An 18,741-nucleotide genomic window follows, 5' to 3' on the forward strand; every position below is an offset into this window, starting at 1 on the left:
GGAACGGTGCACTATTTCAAAGACTAATATTGCATTTTGAATTTTTGATGGAGAAGTATTCATATTGCATCCTTGATGGCAACTTGGGCTGGGTCGAGTTGGGTTATGCCCAACCCCAGCCTTGCCTGAGAACCCAAAGCCTCTACCATCATGAAGGGTCAACCCTAACCCAACTCACCTTTAAATCTCTCAACAGTAACCCAATCCAATTCTTCAAATAGAGCTGGGTTGGAATGAATTGTGTTCAGGTTGACCAGGATAAAACCCCCGGAAAAATACAAAAAATCATAACCGTACAACTAGGGGTGCAACTCGGGTCGGTTTTTCGGAATTCAGGTTGAGCTTTTACCTTAAAATTGGGTCGGGTTTTGTTGATTCCAATTCATATTTTTAGCAAAAGCTGAACCCGACCCCGACCCAAGTTGCGACCCTACTTACAACCTTGAAATCACAATAAAATCACATTAAAATCAGGGTTGCCCAAACCCTCAACCCTCACCTAATCTCAAATTAAATTGGGTTGGCTTTTCCGAACCCTAACTCTAACATGATGAGAGAATGCCTACACAACGAGAGTTGAAATCGGATTGAATCCGTCTAGTTGAGTCCGGCCCAAGAGTACCCTTAGTCTGTATACATGACGTGTCATTAGGGGCTCCACCTCTTAGCCGATAGCGTGTTCTCCACACGTTGTCCACCAAGTCTCTCACATTGGTCTCTTCTCTAGGCTTTGAAGAAAGTAACAGAGCAAAGAATAAAAGAAGAAGAAATGGCCATGGCATCGGTTGTGGGAGCTCGTTTCTGCTACAGCCCATCGATGGAGGGGCTCACAAAACGAGGTAGAGGAAACCCTAAGTTCTCCTCTTCTCCCTTATTGGCACGCGTTATTAGAGCAGAGGCCATAAATCCAGAGATCAGAAAGAACGAGGACAAAGTGGTAGACTCCGTCCTCGTCTCCGAACTCTCCAAACCCCTTACTGCCTATTGCAGGTCAGTGAAATTGAAACCCTAGTTCCCTATTTGAATTGGGTTCTTGTTTTTAATTTATTTATTCCTCTGTTATTGTTGCACAGATGCTGGAGATCAGGGACTTTCCCGCTTTGCGACGGAAGCCATGTGAAGCACAACAAAGCTACTGGGGATAACGTAGGCCCTTTGCTAGTCAAGAAGTAATTTCTCCTGCTATGTTTGTCTGCAACCCCTTGTCTTTCTACTTTTTATGATTTTATTTCCGTTTTGTGTTGGGATATGACCTTGTTGTTTGTTTATGTTTCTTTCATCTTAAGTCTCAATTGTTCACGATGTCCTCTAGTGCTGGTTTTTAGACCTATACCCAACTCATGGGAAACAGTATTTCTTGATAAAATTGGTTTTTACAAGCCCTATGGTTAGATGGAATGGCCATTTATGCAGCCACTCCTTAGGTATATGGCTTTTGCCTACTTTGGATTGAAATCTTAGGAAAACTTATTTGATGGTATATTTGGTGCCAGAGAAGGTAATCTTTTTACAACATATATATCTTTGTTTTTAGAAGCCCTTCTGTTAGTTGTTATCAGATTCTGATTGGTAGGGTGTGTTGTTCGTGGCTTACGATTTTGGAATCTTCAATTAGTAATTGCTTTAGGGTGATTAGTTCTTCTTGAATCTGTTATGCCAGGAGTCCTTTTTTTTTTTATTCTAGGCTTACTCCCAACCAGAATTAGAAAAAGATAGAGGCGGCTCGGCGATTGAAAATCAATTCCTTTGGTTGAATGTTGACAAACTACACAGGATTCTTATTGTCAATTGGAAACAAGTAGGCCAATTAATTATGAAGAGGAGGTCATAGGATTAGGAGGGCTGTGTATGTTCGGTTTCCTATTGAAATTAGCTTGGAAGTTGTAGGTAGCACACGACAATCATCGATGGGTGGACTTGTCTCTAAGGGGCTGTTTGGATATGCGTATTTTAGAATGTTGGATTTTCTCAAAATTCTGGATGGAAGAAGAGGGAAGAAGGATACCATTTTTCTGATTTCTCTCCCTTCTTTCCGTCAAGCAAGAGAGCAGGAGATCCTCCCATGTTTCCAGGTTTTATAAATCTCGAGATGGGGAAGAGATTTCTAAAACCTGGATTTCTTACTCAAAATCTAAGATGGCAGACGAGAGAAGAAGGACGTCCTTTGTTTTCTGCCCCTCTTTTACACAGCTTGGATTCTAAAATCTGCGTCTCCAAACAGCCCATTTTAGTATGAAAACATTGTAAAAGAGGGTTCATGATCAAGCTGCTGTATGCTGTCCTGACAGCATTTCTTGCATTTTAAGTAAGAAATCTCTCCCCCATACTGAGATTTCTAAAACCTAGAAACATGGGACGATCTCCTGCTCTCTTGCTCGACAGAAAGGAGAGAAATTAGAAAACGACTGATGGTATCCTTCTTCTCTCTTCTTCCATCTACAATTTTGAGGAAATCCAAGATTCTAAAATCCGCGTATCCAAACGGCCCCTAAATGTTTATGACAATTGACAGATAGCTTTGCTGCAAACAAAAACTAAGGACAGTGATTCCTTTGCTTAGCGAAATATCCTCAAGGCTGTCCTATTCTTCAACAAGGAATCGTTATGCAGCTTGGTAATGGAATTATGGACATGATATTAGCTTTTGGGATTATCATTGAGTACATTTAAAAGCTTTAGTTGACTCTGAGGGAGTCATGGAAGTTTATCAGGACCAATTTCAGGAGGTGACTGTCGCTGACTTCATCCTTTGGAATCCAACTCGATGAGATTATATTAAATTAGCAGCTCTTCCTTATCATCATTGGACTAAATTACTAGTTCTTACCTTCCTCAACATCAAGCTCTGGATACCAATCAGTGTTCAGGTTCTTCTGCATCTGAAGATTTTGCTTGATGTTGCTTCCATCGTTACACGGACATTTGGTTATGACTCTGCTTTATAAGAAGGATATTGTAGAGATGGAAGTGGTTATGATAAGGATGCTGTAGAGATGGAGGAGGTTACGCCAGCTTTTCTGCTGAACAATTGAGAAAGAGACCCACCAATGAGGAACCACAAGCGAAGGACTTAATGGCCAGATGTAGATCTAAGGAGAGGGATGCAGAAAGTGCTGCTTCAAGATTAAAATCAAGGACGAGTAGGAATAAAATTAAGTGTCATCATTTTTAGAAGAAAGTTCACATCGAAAAGCATTGTCAGCTATACAACGTCGAAAAAGAGAAGAACAAAAGCAATCTTTGGCCAATCGAATGTGATAGACAACAACTCTGATTGTGATGAGGAGAACACCCTTTTTGAAATCACATGAAACAATCAATTTCATGATGTTTGAATTCTTCATTATGGATGCTTGTGTCATATATGTCCTCATAGGGATTGGTTAAAATATACAAGTCCTATCTTGGAGTATTTTGATGGGGAACGATATGCCTTGCAAGACAATAAATATTGGGATGATCGAAATCAAGATGTTTGTCACCATGGTTAGAACATGTTTGAAGCCACAATTACAACACTAGCCGTCACGGTGTTTGACTATATCAACAGGTGACATGATTGACAAAGTTTTACTATGAGGAAAGCAATATAAGGCGCGAGATTAAAACTCATCAAAGACTCAGCTCTCTCTCTCTCTCTCTCTCTCTCTCTCTCTCATGTGAACCCAAGATTCTCATTATCACTTTTCAAAGCCCTCTTTTATAAAGGCCTTTGCTGCTCTCTATCCCTCTCTTATGTGAGTAACATGACTGGAGATCCCAAGTCATAAGATATCTCAAACTAGTCCTTTGTAAATGGTAATTCAGGTCACATTTAAGAAATCTCTAACATGGCTTGGGGTTTTCATAAAGATAACTCATCGACCATCTTCCCCAATAAACCTCCGTAGGTGTCACAGTATCCAATCTTTTTGAACACTGGTCAAGTCCAAGCATTGCATGCATTTCTTCATAGGAACTTACTTCGTCATCTTTCGATTTGAAAAACAAAACTTCGTCATCTTATTGCATTCATCTTTGTGGTAATATTCTTCAAAGAAACTTTTCAAGTAGATCGAATCTCACAAATTAAGTTAAACCAAGTTTAATAGTATTTTATTTATAATTTTCTTGTTTCTTGTCTCATGGCATGTGATACATGTATCCGTATCCATATCATATATTTTGAACAATGCCCAGTCATGTCTTTATTCCTTTGCCCATGCGGTGTCCTATCCACATTTGGGTATCATAGGTTTCTTTGCCAAACATATCATGCCCTTTCTATCATTTTTCACATATGTGTTAATATGTTCAATGCTCAAATTGCCAATAACTCCTCGTAACCATATAGATTTCTTCGTAAATCATATAGTTGCCAACTTGCCATGTATTCTGCTTCCCTTTAGACACTGCTATTGTCTGTTGCAATATAGATTTCCAGCAACAAGTATGGGGACCTATCCAATAGCCGACCTCCTCCTGTCCAAATATCTAACGAAGTCAGCATCCACATATCCCGTGACATAACTTTCCCTGTCATCATTTTTAAATCTGATACGTGTATCTGACAGATGTACATGTCAGTTAGATAACAAAGTATCCATTTCTCTGCTTCATAATGTCCCTTTCCTTGATTTGCCATATACCTACTAACCACGCTGACATGTGAACTGGTGTTCTGGTCCTTCTGGAAACCATTGCATACCTTAATGGAAACCATTGCAAACATTACACTCCCCCCACTTGCATATGTAACTTCAGACATGTATTCTTTTTGTTCATTTGTAGTAGGCGACAACTTCAAAGAAAGCTTAAAATGGGCCGCAAGAGTACTTAAGTTTTACATTCTTCATCTCAAACCATGCAAGAACTCTCTTAGTGTACATCTGAAACAACCATAGCTTGCTCTTTCTCTTGTCTGCGAATTTCCATGACTAAGAATCTAAGTTCTTCTTTACTGCACCTAAGCCCATCTCAAACTCTTTAATTAGCTGGGACTTAAACATATTAACCTTCAATATACTTTTAACAACAATCAAGATGTCATCAAAATGTAACACCAAAAATATGTGACATATCAGAAAGACTTTTAAGTAAAAATAGCTTCTGGTGCACCCTTGCTTGATCATTAAATTGTCGAAATGCTTCTATGAATTGTCTAGGTGACTGCTTCAATCTATGTAAGGGCTTATTCAACTTGCAAATATGATTTTCCTTTCCTTTTTCGGTTTTCCCTCAAAACTAGAAAGCTGGAGCATGTAAATTTGCTCTTCTAACTCCCCGTGCAATATGTTAAATTGACATCGAGTTGCTCCAATATGTTTTATTACCCATTCTTTATGTCCTAAAAAATTCACTAGTTTTTGAGGATCATTTCTTCTTACTATGGACTCATTTGCAATTGGTAGCTTTTTCCCTTATGCAAATTTACCAAATTTTTTTCTCTTATTTTTATGAAGACTTGATCTCTTCACTAATGTTGTCTTCACTTGCCAGAGTTTCTATCATTAACTGGTTTCTGAAGTTCAGATGGGTCTCCAGTTTCCTAATGCAAGCAAATGCCAAATTTTCTTCAAGTTCACTCCTTATTGGTGCCCTTTCTTTGTTTCTATTCTTCAACTTTCAAAGCTCGTCGTGTTCCTTTGCCCTGTCTTTCTCTTCTAGCTCATCTTGAAAAGAATCTGAATACTATATGTCTTCTGTCAAGGACATAGGACCATCTACCTCTTCGACCTGTGAAGCTTCTGGACCTTTGACCTTTACATGAAAGGGTTTGGGCCTATAGTTTAATTGGTCGTCTATCGTTAAAAAAAAAGTTTAATTGGTCGAAGCTTTGTATCGTAATCGTGAGATTTTAGGTTGGGATAAATCATTTACCTGCACAGAATCATACTCCCTGATTAGATTTTATCATAGAACGATATCAAATATCGTGTTTCTGTTGAGGACTAACTTAAAGTTTCATAGAATCATGATCATATGTTGTATAATTGTGTATTTGTAAGAGTTTTATCGTAAGTTTGACCAGTGGGAGGGTTTATTTATTAAAAATAACCAACACTTGGGGTATCATTTGAACAATGTCCATGAACTTTTTAATGAGCGAACTTCAGGGATGAACCCAAATTTTTATGTTAGATCGACTTGATTTTGTCCCTGATGAACATAGACGATCAGAACTCTATATGCACACGTGACAGATGTGCTTAGTGATTGGGGCCATTGATCTGGTAGGCCATCATAGGGGGGCCCAGTGGGTCCAAGTTGGACGCCTAATACAACTGCTTAAAGACATCTTAAATGGTTTCTTTTCATCATGCTTGATCAAAGGCCTAGAATGATCCAATTAGAGTAGGACTAAGGGCAATAGGCAGGATTTGTGATGGCAAAAAATGTATATGGACATGATTACTGAGCACATTGATTCATCTGTACGTTGACTGAACAATTTTTGTCACTTAAAAAGGATTTTTTGGTAGGTAAGTTGGGGTTTGGCGGGACCCCTACCGGTTTATTAAATGAAAAGAAAGATGATACATTTAAGTATGAAAACAATCATCCCTATCCTCGAGACACACTGGATAGGGAAAACAAAGGATTCAGATCCAAGAATGCTAGGGACCTATGAGCAAACCGATGGCAACGAAACGGATTTCAAGCTCATCGAGATCAACTTCATGCTGTCATTCATGAATGATTCTGATGCGAATGCCACTCTGGGTAGATAGCTTGAGTGAACTTGATGCCCCTAATGTTCTAGGACTTCTATCCTCCTCCGACTTAACCTCCTGATTCTCTGGCTCTTCCTCAACTTCTGGTGGTTTTTTCTCAGTGTTTTGTCCTCTGTTTATGGTGGTTTTGTCCTATTTTCTAACCCTCTATTAGGGGAAATCCTAGTTGGGAAATGGGAGAGTACTTCTTTCTTCTCACCTTCTGCCACGCTTCATCTTCCAAGTTGTTGTCTTCAGGATAATAGTTGACAACGGAATCCTGAGGTCGCTCTTTGCTTGTTCTTTGGGGATCTGGGACTGGAGTTTGGTTCAATTCATTAATAGCAGATGAGTTCTCTGAGGATGCTTTGGAATCTTGATCTTCCTGGTTGCCTTTGTCATCCTCTGTATCTTCAAGAACAGAGTAACCGTTCGTCTTCAAAATGCTTTTATGGATCACCTGAGATTCTTTGATCTCTTGGGATGGTCTCCTGTTGCTTGGTCTTGGGACTCGGTGTTGTTTTTGGGCCGCCATTCTTGATACTATTTCTTGTCTCTCACTATTTGTTTGTTTTGGCTAGTTTCCGATGAATGGTTGAAACTGTGCAGCTCTAGCACGAGGATGGTCGCCGTTCGTCCTCGACTTTTTGGTTGATCAGTCTACCTGGAGTTTGAATGGTGATGGACTCCGGGAGGTGGGAATCTGGTTCCACTTCTATGTACAAATGGGCGCAACATAGTCTTCGAAGTTTCTGCAGTTTGTGAGTCCATGTATAGGGGATTGCCCATACCACTGTCGATTTTATTGAGGCCTTTTGGGTTCCAAAATTGAAGGGGAGGCTTGGTAGACGAATTCAAACTAGAACCGATGTGAAGTTTAATTTTTCCATGGGCATATTTGGTGACCATTTTTTGCAAGATGAGCGGTTTGCCTCCATACGAGTGATTTGCTTCAAGAACATGAGCACAATCTTCCGGACAAGTGAACGTAAACAGAAAAAAGCCGTTACTCATGGTGAACACTTGGAGTTCTCCCCTAAGATTCCATTTTTAGACGGATTGTCTCATAAGGCCAAGAAGTATGGGCTCCTGCCCAAGAAGTAGCCAACTAAGCAATTGTTCCATCTGTTTTCAGCCGTCTTGATTTTTTCTTCCTCGAAACGAATGATGTTGTTTCTATCTTTGTCCTTGTTAGGTTCGACGAATCTCGGAGTTGAGTTCGAGTTGCAGTTTTGCTGGGCAAAGAGATTTCTCCATTGGCAAGGTGCAGGTTTTGGAATGGGGTAATGCGCGCCATTTTCTTCGGCGCGACTCTGTTCTTGACTTGTCCTTTCCTTTTCTAGTGTTGCCTACAACCTCTCACTGCAGTTGAGAGCTTAATCAGGGAAGATTGGCTTGGTTTGTGTAGCAGGAAGTTTGTGAAGGTGTGGGTGGCTCCTGTCTCCGGCAGAGGCGTTTTGCCCATTGAGGAGTCCATGATTTGGTCATCTCCTCCAGTCTTTGGAGTCGTGCTGAGGTTTCATGGGATGAGGCAAATTCCATCTTCATTTCAATGAATTTTTCCCTAGATTCTTGGTCATTCTCCCAAGGAAAATGTGGTCTGGTTTGATTTTGTTTCTTATCAGAAGAGATCTTCATTGCATCGTTCAATTGTCTATGCCCCATATGTCATCTTCCGAGTGAGTCCTTCTTTGCACGGACAGGTAGCTTGACCTTGCAGGGCTTCTCCTGCATCAGATCCAGTTGAGAAGGTGATGTTTCGATTTCGTGATCACGTCCGAGGGTTAGACGAGAATCCCTTTCTTCCAAAAGGCTTGAACTCACCGGCTTCAATCTTCATGATCAAAATAAGTCTTCTCTGTCAACCAGCCTCTTAAACTATCTACAAATTTGACAGACCCTTGCAGCGTCTCTCCCATATCCAAACTCCTTTCATAAACAATAAAATAGAAGAAGAAAAATCAGGGACCTGGAGAAAGAAGTTTCATACATATTTTCCACCATCTGGTTGGATTGCAGGATATTAAACAGGATTTTTGTGATAAGAGAAGTTTAAAAGATAAACTTCTGGTGATTAATATTGACACAAACATGTTTTTACAATTAGACGAAGACAAGGTGATTTCGTCTCATTATCAAAACATGGTTTTCCGTAGCCTATTTGTGATTTTCGTATTTCAGATCCCAAAAGACAGGGATAGCGTACAGTTCTCAAAAAACAAAAGACTAGCGAACCAGCTCGGCTTTTTTATTCCTTTTTGCGTGAGCACTGGGCTTTTAGCTGAATGAATTCAGGAAATGTGGTACGTGGAGTTACGTCTATCTTAGACGCATAGAAAGAGGGGTCGGTCCCCCACATGTAAAGCAAAATGTATTATTGCATGATGTACAACCATGTTGGTACATATATTCCTGAAGTAAATGGCGTGGTACGCTAGGAAGACCTCGCTTGTTTAGGTTTGTTTCCTCGGGGGTCTACCCAAAAGTGGCACCTACTAACCTAGTGGGGCTGTTCGCTATGTGGACAATAGGCAAGTCCATATAGTCCTTTAAAAAAAGTACTGTAGTCCGTATAGTCCTTTAAAAAAGTACTGTACCGATTGCACCATAAGATGATCCAAACCGTCCATTTGATGATTTGACGGGCCACAAAGTAAATAGGTTGTGCCACAAAATTCATTTCCACAGGATGATCCCACTTGATGAGTGGAGGTTTGTTTTATCCTTAGATAGACTTGCTATATATCCATAATTCATGTGCGCCTATATCCCTGAGTACAACATTTCAGGAACAAAGTAATCATCGAAAACCCTAGATATTAAAATCTTGGGCTAGGGTGAGATTTCAACATCTTATCGAGATAACCTGGACTTGGTACTTAACCTTCACACACCACCAAAATTCAAGATATTCTTGTGGTGAACGATGGACAAGATGATTACTTAACAAGTGGAATAGCCAATCGAAAGAACAACTGGGTCTATTCATCATGGGGGTAGCAAGCCGAGTTCTATTCGCATGATTATTCTGAAATGTCAAAAGAAGTAGGGAAGATCTATATCTAATTCACTTTCTCGTTTTTTCAACAACTCTCATATCCAAACAAATCTCTCTCCCACTCTCTCTACCTTCATGAAAAATGCTAAAAAGACAAAGGATTTTTCCCTCCTTAAAAAGACCCATATTGGGCCTGACTTGTGACTCTTGTTTGAAATGAGATTTGTTGATCCTAACAGCAGCCATAAATCCGGCTAAATGCTGTTGCAGTTGAGAACATCTTGATGGGAAGACCCTATGAGCTATGAAAACCAAATAAAACAAAAAAAATAAAAATCAAATATCTAAAAGGGGCCTGCTAGCAAAACGGAAATCTGTTATGTTAAAAAAAACGATCCTGACATGTGTGCAAAACAACAAAGGAGAGAGCTGGAATCCCCAAAATTATAAAAAATAGGGTGAAAATGACCAAATTGTCCCTCATTATGTTAAGGTTCTGAGTGGGGGCCTGCCTCGGTATGGGATTGGGTGGGAACGAGCCTGGTATGGGACAGGATTAAAGGGCCTTTGCCTTCCATCAGCTCTGGAGCTTTTGGCGTATCGGTAAGGTACCTAACATTTGGTATCAGAGCAACCACCATGTCCCGTGTTCGAGTCACGGAAGGAGCGACATGTGAAAAGGGCTACCTAGAAAAAAGGCCAGAGTGGAAGCCGTCAGAGAGTGGGCTGTTGAGGACGGCGGGTGCGGAAGCGTGGCGGTATGTTACTATCCTGAGTGGGGGCCCTCCTAGGTATGGGACTGGGTCCAGGTATGGGACTGGGTGGGACCCAGCCTGGTATGGGACAGGTTTAAAGGGCCTTGCCTAACGCGTTCCATCAGCTCTGGAGCCTTTGGCGCAGCGGTAAGGTATCAAAGTGGTATCAAAGCAAGGCATGGATGATCCAAGAATCGAACGGTCGGAAGCTGCGTTACGTTCTCTTGCAATGGGGCTAGAGAGGATGATCAAGGAGATGGAGGTGGTGTTTTCTGCTCTGAACGATCGGTTTGACGAGATGATGGCTTCATGTACGTGCAGCCCGAAGGAAAGCTCCAACAACCAAGTTTGTAATGGTGGAGGTAGATATTATTGCCTTTATGTGACGAATTCTCGTCTTCCCAAGTACAAAAAAGGAAAGGGGAAAAAGCAACAAAAGAAAGGGGTTTGTCAGCCTTGTCAATTCCGACGAGGTTGTCGTCGGAAAATCCGTTGTTTCTTGCAACATATCCAACGCCACCGAGCAGATTCTCTTCCACGACCATCTGTGTGTCAAAATTTCAAAAAAATAAGGCGATGGAGCTTTGGTGATCCACACGGTCCGATTATTTTGAAAATGGAGTTGGCTCAACCTTGGACGGCGCCATACAAAATGGAGACTAATCGTAGCACAAAGAAAAGAAGAAAGGGAGCAAGAAGGAAAAAGGAAAAACATAAGAGAAGACTTTCGAAAAGTCTATAAGAAGATTTTATTTTTCTCCAACTGGCCAGTGCTTCATCTCCAACCTTGAGGACAAGGTTGATTCTAAGAAGGGTGGAATGTTACGTATTCCCTTTGTTGAGATTTTTTAGGGATTGGGTATGTACGTGGGTTATTGGGTAATTTTAGTTAAAAACAATTTGTGTAGGTTGTGGCTATCATTTTGCAATTGTTTAGGAAAGTTGGTATTGTTTAGGATTTGGCACGTATGATGTTGTTGCTGAAGTTTAGGATCAGTATTGCACTTAAATTCATATAAATAATTGTAATTAATTTAATGAAAAGAGGCAGAAAATTTATTCCCAAAAGTATGCGGTGTGCACGAAGGAGGACCGACCCTTCCCTCGAAGTGGGTCAAGAGGCCGATCTTCCCTCTAAGAAGATCAAATCCGTTGCGATCCGAATCGGGTTCGTAACACATTATCACTGCCATCTTTATTTTCTGAACGTAATTTCCTTATTCTATTACGTGGGCTTATAGACACCGCACAAAAGAAACTACAATATATGAGGAATGCTAAAATGAACGGTTTCCTAGCAAAAATCAACCACAAGGACGCCTCCATTGGATTCACATCACCAAAATGCATTTATAATAGCACTGATTCCTCTAATTTTACATTTTTTAGTGCTATTATATATGTACTTTTGTGAAGTAGGTCCAATGGGGTGCCCCTGCTTTCTAAGGGCACGCTTCATTTTAGCATTCTTCAGTGTACATTTCTTGATATCTTGATTAATAAACTTGGTGGGAGCTCCTTCAATGTCACTCATGCCTAGTAAAGAGATACACAGTGAGAGCATCTCATCAATGATGGCGAAAGGAAAATTCAATGTGATCCCAATTTACTTCCAGACAACAGAAAAAGGCTATCTTCCCCTCTAGGAAGGAGGCTCACCTTGTTACTGCTCCCATCCCTCTTTCTCTTTCTATATGGTCCTACTTGGAGTAAAATAGATTCTTTTTTTTTGACATTAAAGTATTCCCTGGCACTTTCTACTATTGAATTAGACAAAAGCAAGAAAGGAACCATTCGTTTAATAATATATAAGATGCCATATAAGCAACTTATTTTTAGATAAAGAAGCCTTAGGCTGCTAAGATTATGAGCTTAGAGCTGGCATTATTATTACCATCTACCTAATTAGAGAAAGGATATCTGTCGCCTTTAACTCGCCAAAATAAAGCTACATTTAATATAACATGTGGGCCCATCACAGAATTCGTCTCGTAGCTATGTGTGGAATTGAGATGATCTGCCGACGCAAAAAGGTCGAGCTGGTACTGTACATAAAGCTAAAGTGATGTTTAAAATTAGGGAAAATTACATTTACACCGGCTCTAGTTTCTGACACGTCCACTTCTACCCCTATAGTTTAAAATGTGACAAATACACCCTTATAGTTTCAATTTGTATAAGGTAGGCCCCCTCAATTGACGGTTCATCCACAGATTCAAGGGTTAGGATTTCTGATAGAGCTGACTTTTTGGGCACACCCAAAGCGTTCATTTGATGGGTCCTGACATAGATAGGGTGTGCCCAAAAAAATCAGCTCCATCAGATCATCCTAACCCTTGAATCTGTGGACGAACCGTCAACTGAGGGGGCCTACCTTATACAAATTGAAACTACAGGGGTGTATTTGTCACGTTTTAAACTATAGGGGTGGAAGTGGACGTGTTAGAAACTTGAGGGGGTGTAAATGTAATTTTCCATTAAAATTATAAACGAATGAATGAATTTTTCTTCAAAATTGACTCTTTCTGCACTAAACCCAAAAATTCTCTCTCTCTCTCTCTCTCTCTCTCTCTCTCACGCGAGCACAGACACCCCTTTGTCCTGATCGCCAACTACATTTGGGTTATGCCAGTTTTTCCTGTTCGTTCTCTAGCGAACAACGGCAATTATACAGCTAATGGAGCCAAGCTCTTCAATAATACTAGACCCACAAGTATTCGTTGCATACGTAGGAGCTAACATTTCCACACTTTTATTGGTAACCTTTCCTTCTCGGTTTTAGAAATAAGGAAAGGAAATGAAACTATCGGAAGCATTATTATGAGAAGCATGATGATAGCATGATCGGGACCCTTCATTTAGTTGTCCTTATAATGAAAGACGATAAGATCAGACATTCAATCGACTTACAAATGGACGGTAAGATTTAAATTCTATGAAGAAATGTTAGAAACGGACGGTCAGATTTAAGTTCTATGAAGAAAAGACCCAACACAGTGATTTTCCAATAGAGTGGTGTCGGTGGTCCAAGTTTTAGCTTACTACGCGCCTCTCACCGCGGAAATTTCCCCTCAATACTGTCATACAGAAAAGATGGTCAGTTAATGATGACGAAATGCTTAAACAGAGGGGTGGAAATACCAAAACAAGTAGGTTGAGAATATGTGGGTCCCCTTCGTGAATTACCCGATTTTAAGCACCATTAATTAAAAGGGCGATGATATTTTCACCACCCTGCATTACGCATGTGCCCCCAAACGACTGCCATAACATGCGATGCGACGTGTCAATCCACGTGTCAACCGGTAATTCAGAGGCGTCTTTCACCAAGAGACTCGCACTTCAAACGGCCACCTGGAGGTGGAACCGTCGTTCTTCCTCGTCGGTGGACACGCGTCAGCATCCGAGGTGGCTTTGTTTAATCAAAGAGCTTCAAATGCAAGGGACGTACCTCTTTTATACGCTCTCTGTTTTTTCTGCCCCCATTATCTCCTCCTTTCCCTGCATTTCCAACCCTGGTTTTGTCCACACACATTTTCCGGTCGCACGGCTACCGGAAAACCGTTTCTGATGCTTCCTAGATCCGATCCCCAGTCCCCAGAACAATTTCTAAAAAAACCCAAATCCCCAGACTACCCTGATCGGAAAAACCTCCTCTATTCTCTCCAAATTTACATCTCTGCCCATCCCCGTACATGGCTTGTCCTCACCATCCTCGTTCTCCAACTCCTCCTCGTCTTCATGGCTCGTTCTCTTCCCGTCTCCGTCATCCATTTCCGTTCCCCTCCAAAGGAGAATCAAATAACGGAGGATAACGCCGTTTGTGATTCCGGTAGGGTTTTCGTCTACAACCTTCCAGAAATGTTCAACAAAGAGCTCTCCGACTCTTGCGAAAGCTTAAATCCATGGAATTCCCGATGCGCCGCGCTATCCAACGACGGCTTCGGCAGGAAAGCAGTCGGACTCGCCGGAATCGTGCCGGAGAATCTGGTTCCGGCATGGTATTGGACGGACCAGTTCGCTGCCGAGATCATTTACCACAACCGAATGCTCCGGCACCGGTGCCGGACCCTAGATCCCGATTCTGCAACGGCATTTTACATACCCTTTTACGGCGGTCTTGCCGTGGGTAAATACCTCTGGTCGAATTATAGCTCTAAAGATCGGGATTTTCATTGCGAGCTTCTGATGAGATGGCTTCATGGTCAGAGATTCTGGAAGAGATCCAACGGCTGGGATCATTTCATGATGCTAGGGAGGATCACGTGGGATTTCAGGCGATCAAAAGACGGAGACTGGGGCGGGAGCTTGCTCTACATGCCGGGGATGAAAAACGTGACTCGCCTTTTAATAGAACGAAACCCATGGGACGAGTTAGACGTTGGGGTGCCCTACCCTACCGGATTCCACCCGAGGTCCGACGCTGACGTAAGAGAATGGCAGGATTACGTCATGAATCGTAACAGAACGACGCTGTTCTGCTTTGCCGGGGCGACTCGGGCGAGTTTTAAGGATGATTTTAGGGGGGTGTTGTTGGACCAGTGTGGTAAAGAATCGGGAGTGTGTGAGTCGGTGGATTGTTCTGGAACTCGGTGCTCAAACAGTAGCTCGGCGACTCTGGAGCTGTTTATGAACTCAGAATTCTGCTTACAGCCACGTGGCGATAGTTTCACTCGACGGTCTATCTTTGACTGCATGGTAGCCGGTTCGATTCCGGTTTTTTTCTGGAGGAGAACGGCTTATTTTCAGTACCAGTGGTTTTTACCGGAAGAACCGGAGTCGTATTCGGTTTTTATACACCGGAATGATGTGAAGAACGGGACGTCGATTAGAGAGGTTTTAGAAGGGTTAGGAGAGGAGAGGGTGAGGAAAATGAGAGAAACTATTGTGGATTATATACCTAGGTTTCTGTATGCGGCGCCCAAGGAGGGTTTGGAGAACACTAGGGATGCTTTTGATGTTGCTCTGGATGGGGTTTTGAGACGATTTCAGGAACAAGAAGAAGAGAGAATATAAAATTGATTCACTATGAGAAGAGTTGGAAGAGGTGGTGAGATTTCTATATTTTTCTTGGAGTAATCTTATGTGTGTATAGAGAGAGATAGGGGACAGAATCAGAGATAGATTTGATATATAGATACTCTGGGTAAATTCTTCTATTTCATTCCATTTCTTATCTGCAGAGGCATGAGCAGAGTCAGTCAGCTGTTTGTTGCTTTGTGCTTTGCTACTGTTTCTGTGGTCTTCTGTAATTTTGCTCATCTGTAATACTCTGTTTTCTTCTTTAATAATTTGGGGTTGGAGCCTTGGAGGTGAAGCCTTTTTTTTCTTAAGTGATTTGAGATTACTCATGCATGGTATGAGTACAGCGTGGGTACTCTCATTCAGCGGTCTTGTTTATATATTTTTTGTTAGAGAAATTCTATAAGGAAACAACTTATACTATACTAGTAAAAAACCCGTGATGCACGGTGAAAGAACTGTACGGGTGAAAGAACTGTACGGACCACGTCATAGGTTGATCTAAACCCTCCATAATGGAGGCGGCAATCCGTCCATGATTGATCCAAACCGTCCATAAAGCAGGGGGGTAAGATCGTAATTATACGGGGTGCCTTTGTTAAAAGCATAAAGGAGGGGGTAGGATTGAAATTATATGATTTAATAGGTGCCTTTATTAATAGCATAAAGGAGGGTGCAAACTGTCCATGGTTGATCCAAACCGTCCATAAAGGAGGGGGGTAAGATCGTAATTATACGGCTTTTAATAGGTGCCTTTGTTAAAAGCATAAAGGAGGGGGTAGGATTTAAATTATATGATTCAATGGGTGCCTTTGTTAAAAGCATAAAGGGGGGGGGGGGGTTATGAGTTGAATGGGTGCATTTGTTCAAAAAAGTCAAAAAATGTGACATGTAATTCTCATGTAATTTTCAAAAAAATGGAAAAAACTCTCTTCTTTTCATCCCAGCTTATTGTAGTAGATGGTAGAGTTGGGGTTTGTGTAGAATCTAGTTCATTTGGGCTAGTTTTCTATTTTGGACACATGTCTTACGTCTAGAAATGTGTGAAGGCTCCACTGTGTCACAAAGATGGCATCAGTATGTCAGGTGTTAGCCGTTCAATCAATGGTTTAGTTTACTTCCAGTGTATTCATATGCAAAGTGGGCATCTCACTAGTGAGAGGGTCTTGGGACCACATGCAATTAATCTCGCTATGGGTGTCAATGGACTCAGATGGTTAGATGGATCAAAAGGATCTGAGTGTTAATGGACAGGGTTTCGGCACAAGTGCTGTATATTATAGTGTCCATTAGATCTATATCCTTTTATCTAAGGTCTTAAATTATTTTGGATCATGACCGTAGCTACAAAATCCGATGGGGCGTTGTTTTTGTCCATGTTAATACCATGAGGGGTTTAGTCATGCAGGATTGTTAAGACCACTCAAACTCATGTAGCTCGAAAACAAAGTATTGTGAATGCGCGGGCATTAATTGGCTCTTTGGGGACCTGATGTTGAAGGCATGGACACATGGGAATCACATGACTCTGAACACTTTGTAATGACCATAGTTAGCAAAACGTGATTCGGCAAAAAAAATAAAAAAACGGGACGGGGACGGCAAAAATTCGAGTTTAATATGGTGATTCAAAAAAGGGAAATGTTATCAGCACTACCGTATTTTAATGAGGACACTCCTCACTTTATTAAAAGTACGGTATGGCCCGCACCATAGGATGATCCAAACCGTCCATTAGATGGGCCACAGTCTAAATAGGTTGTGCCCCAAAAATCATTTCCATACGTTGATCCTAACCCTCCGATCTAAATGTTAGAGGGTTGATCCTAACCCTCTATAGATCGGAGGGTTAGGATCAACCTATGGAAACGATTTTTGGGGCACGACGTATTCAGGCTGTGGCCCATTTAATGGACGGTTTGGATCATCCTATGGTGCGGGCCATACCGTACTTTTTATAAAGTGAGGAGTGTCCTCATTAAATTACAGTAGTGCTGATAACATTTCCCTTCAAAAAAAACGTAAGTAAAAAAACGGAAACATAAGAAAATGAGTTTAGAATTTTGTCATTTAAAAAATATAGTGGGGTAAAATTGGAAAGTTGGCTAAAAAAACGTGTTTAAAACGTTTGCCTTGAAATGGAGTTTTATTCCTTGTAAAAGTTTTAAATGGAGTTTTAAACGGCACACCAATAAAACAAGTTTTTTTTAAAAAAACCGCCATTTAAAACGGAGTTTCGCTAACAATGGTAATGACACCTACAAAAGTACCTATACCTCCTGGAAAACGAGAAACTTCCCATATCTCATTAGAAATTAAATGAAAAAAAATAAATCTAATGAAATGTCCAAAATACTCTTTATCTCGTATAAAAAGTTATAAAATATCTCTATTTTTTAGAAAATGAAAAGTACCCGTATCTAATAAAAATAACATGAGTAGCAATATGCCCATATCACACGGACACGAACAAACATACACATACATAATGAAAAATTTCTAAAACTCATATCTCATGACAAATAATGAAAAACTTGTTATTAGTGGAGAAATGCAGGCCACCACAAAAAATATCGCCACTAATGGTCCAATTTCTTGTAGTGTCCCTATCATAAAAATGATAAAATACCCCTATCTCATGAAAAATGGGATACATGTATCTCGATCATTTTCAATGAGAGGCACATTTTATTATTTTCTATGAGGTAGAGGTAATTTGTTCATTTTTACTATAGAGGGGTACTTTGTCATTTTCCATGAGATATGCGCATTGTCATTCCTCCCCCCCCTCCCCCCCCCCCCCCCCCTCCCCCCCCCAAACACACACACACACAAGAATGGGTATTTTGGCTATTTTTCATGATATAAGGGTATTTTGGTAATTATGATGATTGTGATTTTCTTGGCATTTAGGTATTTTTGTCATTAACTATCAAATAATGGTATTTGATCATGTTGAGAAAATCTGCCGGGCAATCCGATTCGATCGTGCACAAATTAAACATAAAAGAAAAATAACAAACAAGCCACAAGATGAACACCAAGATTTTACGTGGTTCGGCCAAGCCTACTCCATGGGCGAGAAACATGGTCTTCCACTATGAGAAAAGCAAAATACAAGAATTACAATAGATTAATCACAAACCCACAAACCTGCAACCCTTTCCTTGCTTCCCAACACTAAGACCGTACACCGAGAGTACCCCAAGAGAAAACCCACAAGAGAATGCCCGAGAAAAAACCCAAGAAGAAACCCAATTTCTCTCTCTCCTCT

At 40.9% G+C, this 18,741-nt stretch overlaps 2 protein-coding genes across 2 annotated transcripts; both read left to right on the forward strand.

The window, feature by feature from the left end:
• The first annotated feature begins 689 nt into the window (after nt 1-689).
• Nucleotides 690-1,379, forward strand: NEET (2 iron, 2 sulfur cluster binding protein). The gene is made up of 2 exons (XM_077379476.1): nt 690-990; nt 1,074-1,379. Exons 1-2 carry the CDS (start codon nt 770-772, stop codon nt 1,171-1,173), a joined length of 321 nt encoding a protein of 106 aa, XP_077235591.1. The 5' UTR covers nt 690-769; the 3' UTR covers nt 1,174-1,379.
• A 12,512-nt stretch (nt 1,380-13,891) lies between these two features.
• GT18 (glycosyltransferase 18) lies at nt 13,892-15,778 on the forward strand. Its single transcript, XM_077379477.1, has one exon. The coding sequence runs from the start codon at nt 14,016-14,018 to the stop codon at nt 15,459-15,461; it is 1,446 nt and encodes a 481-aa protein (XP_077235592.1). The 5' UTR covers nt 13,892-14,015; the 3' UTR covers nt 15,462-15,778.
• Nucleotides 15,779-18,741: the final 2,963 nt, after the last annotated feature.

The sequence above is a fragment of the Tasmannia lanceolata genome, unplaced genomic scaffold, assembly GCF_043159265.1.
Source record: "Tasmannia lanceolata isolate RefF3 unplaced genomic scaffold, GAP_Taslan_0.1 ptg000005l, whole genome shotgun sequence".
NCBI lineage: Eukaryota > Viridiplantae > Streptophyta > Magnoliopsida > Canellales > Winteraceae > Tasmannia > Tasmannia lanceolata.

Excerpts from the sequence above, each read along its gene's own strand:
- NEET (XM_077379476.1), top strand. The coding sequence starts at position 770 with ATGGCCATGGCATCGGTTGTGGGAGCTCGTTTCTGCTACAGCCCATCG. Across the intron at positions 991-1,073 it reads CCCCTTACTGCCTATTGCAG|ATGCTGGAGATCAGGGACTT; the intron begins GTCAGTGAAATT and ends ATTGTTGCACAG.
- GT18 (XM_077379477.1), top strand. The coding sequence starts at position 14,016 with ATGCTTCCTAGATCCGATCCCCAGTCCCCAGAACAATTTCTAAAAAAA.